The 6967-nt window shown below is 47.0% G+C and overlaps 1 protein-coding gene and 1 long non-coding RNA gene across 2 annotated transcripts; both read left to right on the top strand.

Annotated features, from left to right (window-relative positions):
- The first annotated feature begins 2858 nt into the window (after positions 1-2858).
- On the top strand, positions 2859-3294 carry LOC111257753. The gene is made up of 3 exons (XR_002678334.1): positions 2859-2891; positions 2980-3146; positions 3221-3294. It is a non-coding gene; the product is annotated as an uncharacterized LOC111257753 (long non-coding RNA).
- Positions 3295-3337: 43 nt separating this feature from the next.
- On the top strand, positions 3338-4610 carry LOC111257689 (serine/threonine-protein phosphatase 7 long form homolog). The gene is made up of 4 exons (XM_022827726.1): positions 3338-3905; positions 3993-4189; positions 4269-4500; positions 4602-4610. The coding sequence occupies exons 1-4, from the start codon at positions 3564-3566 to the stop codon at positions 4608-4610; spliced, it is 780 nt and encodes a 259-aa protein (XP_022683461.1). The 5' UTR covers positions 3338-3563.
- The last annotated feature ends 2357 nt before the right edge of the window (positions 4611-6967 follow it).

The following is a 6967-nucleotide window of genomic DNA, read 5'->3' as shown; positions in this document are numbered from 1 at the left end:
TGCAGTGCGAGGTTGTCATATTCGATGAGAAACCATCGTTTAGTGAGTTGGTTGCAAGGGCTCGGGAGGAGTTACATTGTCATGAAAATGATGAAATCACAGTCGAGGGTATTCTTCACCTAGGTTCCCCTCTCAACATTCAAAGGAAGATGGTCCCAATTCGGTGTGCAGGTCAGTGGGAGAAATATGTGAGGACGGTTATGAATGGTCATTCACCAAGTGTTGAAGTGGTTGTTCGGCCGGTGGGAGTTGATCGAAATCCTCGTCGGTTTTCCCGACCAATGGGTCAACGGGCACATTTTGATCCTCCCGTCCCAGAACCTGTTATGGACGTGGATGTTGCACCTACTATTCCCGATGCTGAATCTGCACCTAATGAAGTAGTTGGACATGGTTGTCGGATTGTTGATGATGTGGCGGACTCTCGTAATGAGTTCCTTTTCACTCAGAATGATCCGAGTAAGTGTCTCACCGGTTTCTATTGATAAGAGATAATCCGTTCGTTCCATCCACTTATTCTTAACTTATATTTGTACTTCATGGCGCAGGAGATATTCCAGAAGATGTGGATGTGCCTCTAGTTGATGCGCAAGTGCAATGTGGAGATGGTTTGCGTGGCTCTAATAATGTTGAAATTTTGAATGATGAAGATGCATACGAGATGGGAGTGGATCTTGATTCTGATGATGATCGTCCTGTTGGAGAGATGACGGAGAGTGATATTGAGATGTTCAGGCGTATATTCCCCGGACGTCGTGATCCGATAGTTAATGAGTTTAGCGACCTGAGTCTTTCCGATCAGGCGTTTGCAAAAGGACGTGATGATGACCTCCTAGAAGCTCCTGAAGCTGGTCCTAGTATGGTTATTGAGGAGGGTAGAGTATTTAAGGATCTTCCCGCATTGAAGAGATGGTTGCAAGCTTTTGTGGTGATACGGAAGAGACCGTACAAAGTGTTGCATTCATATGCGGAGCGCCGTTACACTGTTGTGTGTGACAAGGAACGGTGTCCGTGGAGGGTTTGTGCAAGAAAGAAAAATATCACCGAGAAGTGGAAGATCACAAAAGTAGTCGGTCCACACAATTGTGCTGACCATGAGCTTACACTGAGACATCCGCAGCTAACATCTACCCTCATTGCGAAGCGATTGATGGGAATATTGAAGGAACAACCCAACATGAAAGTGAGAACAATTATAAGAACTGTTGAGGAGATTTATGGAGGATATGTGATAACTTATGGTAAAGCTTGGAGGGCTAAGCAGCGTGCGTGGAGGATGATTTATGGAGATTGGGAGTCTGGGTACGAGCAGCTGCCAGTTCTTTTTAATGCTATTAAAGCGGTGAATCCAGGCATGCATTATGAGTACATTCCAAAGCCAAATGCTTGGAAGGAGGACGGGAGGCAGATATTCGGGCGTGCTTTCTGGTGCTTCCCTCAGTCTGTGGAAGCCTTTAGGCACTGTCGTCCTGTTTTCTCTATTGATGGTACATTTTTGATTGGCAAATATAGAGGCACACTTCTTATAGCTATATCTTGTGACGCGAACAATATGTTGGTTCCTTTGGCATTTGCATTGGTTGAGAGGGAGAACAATGACAGTTGGGGGTGGTTCTTAAGACTGGTCCGGATACATGTGGTTGGTCCTGGTAGGGAGGTTGGCGTCATATCCGATAGGCATCAGGGCATACTTAATGCTGTGCAAGAACAGATAGAGGGTTATGCACCTTTGCATCATCGTTGGTGCACTCGGCACCTTGCGGAGAACCTTCTTCGGAAGGATGGTGTGAAGGATAATTTTGATCTGTTTCAAGTTGCAGCACGGCAGCTTGAGGACTATTACTTTCAGCGCAAATTGGAGCAGGTAAGGACCGCAACAAATGCAGAAGGTCGACATTGGCTTGCTGGTTTGATGAGAGATGTAGATAAGTGGACTAGAGCTCACGACGCCGGTGGTTGGAGGTACGAGTTTCAGTGCAGTAACATGGCCGAGTCATTCAATAAGTTGTTATTGGGGATACGTGGTATGCCTGTGAACGCAATCGTTGAATTCACCTTCTATAGGCTTGTTGCGTGGTTCAATGAAAGACACGCAAAAGCAGAAGCGTTACAGGTTGCTGGGGAGAGATGGGCTGAAAAACCAAAGAGACATCTCATCATTGCAAATGAAAGGGCTTCCACACATGAGGTGCAATGTTTTGATCTCGGCTCAGGTACTTATCAGGTGGAGCATAGGGGCGGTACAACGTCCGACGGTGAGATCCGAGAGTCGAGGATACATGTGGTAGTTCTCCGAGATTTCAAGTGCACTTGTGGTAGGCCAAGGCAGTACCACTTCGTATGTTCTCATTTGGTGGCAGCAGCTAGGCATCGCAATTTTGATATCGAGAGCATGATACCACATGAGTTCAGCGTAGACACCCTTGTGCGGACATGGAGCCCCCGCTTCGTGCCTTTCCGGGATCCTAGAGAGTGGCCTCCGTATGATGGGCCAAAATATGTTGCGGATCCTGCATACCGTTGGAACAAACGTGGAACAAGGAAGCGGACGAGGCATAACATGACTATGGATCAGGTATCCGGAAGAACGAGGCGTGGTAGAGCAACACCATTTCTTGCTGATCCAGAACAGAACGAGTGCGGCAAGTGCGGTAGATTGGGTCATAATTCACGCACTTGCCGTTGGCAAATTAGTGAGGTGCGACTAATACCTTTTTTCGTTACTTGATATGTGTTTTATTCATACAGGTTGTGATTCTACATCTCTAACTTAATGATTTATTTTTTACTAATCTTATATCTTTTTGCCTTTTTGTAGGATGGCGCACTTCCACCTTCTAGATCAGGCGTACGACCAGACTCACCGAGGTCGTCTCATAGCGGGAGGGCAGGTAATAATTTACAATTCATGATTAAAGGTTTGCGAGCGTCCACGTCTTTTGTCCTATGTAATCTCTGACTTGGTTTATTTGAATGCAGGTCCTTCCGCTCCTTCGTTCTAGAGCCCATGATGGGTTTTTGGCGCTGCAGTACGACGACCGCTACACTCCTTTACTACAGATGGCTGGCCTCGATGTCATCTCGTATCAGGTTCGTCGTGGGATGCCCAGGTTCAATTCAGCGGCTATAACTGCGTTGGTTGACAGGTACTGTTACCACTAGTCATATTCATTTTGTTATGTGTTTACATGTTATCAAATAATAATCCGGCGAAATGTAGGTGGCGACCCGAGACTCACAGCTTTCACCTCCCGTTCGGAGAGATGACAGTGACCCTACAGGACTGTCAGAAGATGCTGGGTCTGTCGATTCGGGGCTAGCCAGTCACCGAGCCGTGCGTCTCAGATGGTTGGAGAGCACGAGTCGCAGCCTTCCTGGGGCGAGAGGTTGACGAGCAGGGGACTCGCACATCTGGAGTGCTAATCTCATGGCTGCGGGAACACTTCGGCCAGTGCCCCCAGGACGCGGATGCTGAGACAGTTGGACAGTACTGCAGGGCGTGGATACTACACCTCTTTGCCTACGTTCTTTTCCCAGACGCTACAGGTGACACTGCGTCTTGGATGTGGATCCACTGCCTCACTGACTGGCACCAGGCTGGTTCTTACAGCTGGGGATCAGCTGTGTTATGCTTTCTATATCGGCAGCTGTGCGAGGCGTGCCGTCGGTCTTCGGGCTCCCCGTCAGTTGGTGGGTGTGTCTACCTGTTGCAATTATGGATGTGGTCCCGTCTTCCTGTTGGTCGGCCCGAGATTATGCCGCGTCGACCGTGGTTCCCAGGTGAGCCGCCGAGACGACAGCCGACATGGGCATATATTTGGGATCAGGTTAAGGTTAGCCATACCAGGTTGGACCGCGCGTACCTGGATTACATCAACGAGATAGACGCGCTCACTGCTCATAGTGTAAGTGAATTTTTTTTAAACATGCTTTGTAATCTTTTAGTATAACAACTAACGTTTTTGATTAAAATTTTGCAGGTAAATTGGCAGCCTTACGACGGAGACGATCCACTTCCTTTTCCCCTTAGCTTCGTGTGTGTTCAGGACGATGATATTTACAGGATGGTGTGCCCTCTTATTTGCTTCTATGCTGTCGAGTACCACCTGCCACATCGAGTAGCACGCCAATTTGGGATGAGGCAGATTTGGCCACCACAGGCGACCTCGACTAGTATAGAGTTACACAAGTAAGTTTCTTTCATTTTCATATATTTCAATACTATTAACTAAATTTTGGCTAACAGTAACGTGTAACGTGACGTGCAGCGTGGATCGAAAGAAGAAGCGGAAGGTCTCCGACTGGCCCGCGTTGCACCACGCGTATATTCAGGAATGGGAGCAGTACGAGCAGAACTTGGACGAGAACAACGAGCCGCACACAAACAGTGCGTACAGGCAATACCAGAGCTGGTATCAAGGTGCGACGCGGCACAGGCTGAGGGAAGCGTGGACGGAAGATGACTACGCCGATATCCAGTCATCCGACGATGAAGACACGGTGTACGATCAGAGTACTCGTGGTGGAAGGCAGGTGGAGGCAGGACCAATACTGGATAGGATGGTAAGACAATTGCTTCACTTTTCTATATTCTATGTTAGGTTACTTAGAGATTTAGTTAGTTAGATAAGGACCTAGTGATCTAACTTAATCATTTAGTCATTTAGTGACTTAGTCATTTGTTGCTTTAGTGACTTAGCCATTTGTTGCAGGGGCGTACCCTACAAAGCTCGGTTAGAGATATAGAGCAATTCCGTCCACGAGTTAGGGACCCCGAGACGCGGAGCTTCCTAGAGGTAAGTCTCAAATTATTCTTTTTAATACTTCATTAATACGTTACATTCTTCATTTGTGTAACTTGTTTTTACTACTGCAGCGATTGTCAAATCGGCTTCGCCGTGCCGCTGCTCGTTGTGGTTGCAGGACTGCCACGACGCGAGACGTGCACGTTCCATCCCTGCGCGAAGGAGGCGTCGGTACGTCCAGCCAAGGCCCCTCAGGATCGAAATCAATTGCATCAGAGGAAGACGACGACGACGATGACGACGACGACGACGGCGACGATGAGCAGAGGGCCGAGGAGATTGGCCCGTCTCAGCTCCAGGAGGCTCCCTTGACTCACCCTACACAGGTTGTAGGGGGCACTAGACTACGTCGTCCACGTTCTCCTTACACTCCAGGCACCGACGCCCTTGGTCACAAGGGTAAGGGTAAGACTAGGAGGCAGTGACGACTCTGATTGCGAACTTTGTATCATATGGACTATTGTGTCATTATGAACTCTTTGTGGATTCTATTGTGTCATTCGGAACTATTTGTGCATTCTATTGTGTCATCCTGAACTTTGTATAAGGACTTTCATTCTGAACTATTGTGGATTCTATTATGAATGTGTCATATGCTTGTGTCATATGCTTCTATGTTTCTATGCTTGTATTTATATTCACTATTCATCTCGTAATTTTGTATGGATTGCATCAACAATTAGGGGAAATTCTGCCGAAATTTCGCTAACAATTACCATTTTAATTTTCTACGGATATTTCAGTAGACTACGACTTCGATTTTCTACGGATATTTCAGTAGACTACGACTTCGAAATGCATTACATCGCAAATTTAACATATATCGTCTACAAATTGCGTGTCCTTACTTAAAGTGCATTATTACATGACAACATAATAAAAGTCTCACAGTAGAAAATATTGTTCATAAATAAACCATAGAACTAGAACCTAAATATGGCTACTGAGTGCAACGAGGCCACTTTCCCTTCCTTAAGGCATCGGGATTCTCCTCAACCGCTGCTTTCGCTCGGCGTGCCCGCTCAAGCTTCTTCTCTCTCTCCTCCCTGTTTGCAGCAACCCGCCTCCTTTCCTCCTCTTCCTTGTGCTCCTTTTCCGCAGCCTCCTCTACGAGCCTCTTCTCGTACACCTCCTTCCTCTCTGCATCCCAGCGCATCATATACTCCAAAAACTCCTTATCTTCAGGATCGATCTCGGTGTCGATCCACTGCTCAAAATCACATAGCGGTGGAGGGGTCTACAACAAATGCAATTGTTATAAAACAAAAAAATTATGGACAATAATTATAAGACAACAACATTTCCTTACCAACATGTTAATGCGGCGCTGACGAAGTGTAGGTTCAAACGCAAAGTTGGAACACATCCAATACCTCTGCCTATACGTGGCATGTTCTTCGGACTTGGCTACCTTGCAAGGATCGCCGCAAAAGCACATCGGCACTGGAACACCACTAGGCAGAGGCAATGGATCGAACGCATTTCCGGTCTTCTTAGCGCCATAACTACAATTTTGTTTATTTGGTTCTATGAATCAAACGCACTTAAGAATAAACCTAAAATTAAGGTTTTTTCATTTGATCCACAACAATGAGTATATAACATAACTACGGGCGTTGAGATTACCTTAGTTTCTTAGCTTTTCCACGCCTCGGCATCCTACATTTGCATGAAAACCCTAAGTTCAAAAATGCAAGAAATATATAACGAACCGATGTGAAAAAAAGGTACGACGGAGAGAGGATACCTTGCTCTTCAGGATCCACGGATGAAATGAAACTTTCCTAAGCTACAATGTCGATTCGTAGTCTAGGGCGAAGTAGGGAGAGTTTTTACCCGAGAGAGTGGAGAATAATGAGGATGAACTCTCGGGCAGGAAGAAGGGGCGGTATTTATGGTAGGGGGCTTGGCGCCAGGGTGGCTGGCGCCGAGCCTCGTGTCCACGACTTCGGGCGATCGCCACATATCGAGGGGTCACCTGGGGACCATGGCGCAGTGTAACTCGGCAAAGAACAATAATACTCATAAAGTTGGATGCTAGGACCACCGAGGATAACATTGATGCAAAGCCGGGAAACCAGGAAGACCATGCTGCAGCGCGAGTGGTGCATAGATCGAGAAACATCATGCCGTGGTAACATCATCGGAGCAACGCTATGTCC

Source organism: Setaria italica, chromosome VI (genome assembly GCF_000263155.2).
Source record: "Setaria italica strain Yugu1 chromosome VI, Setaria_italica_v2.0, whole genome shotgun sequence".
In the NCBI taxonomy this organism is placed as follows: domain Eukaryota; kingdom Viridiplantae; phylum Streptophyta; class Magnoliopsida; order Poales; family Poaceae; genus Setaria; species Setaria italica.
This window is presented reverse-complemented; position numbering and strand designations above follow the sequence as displayed.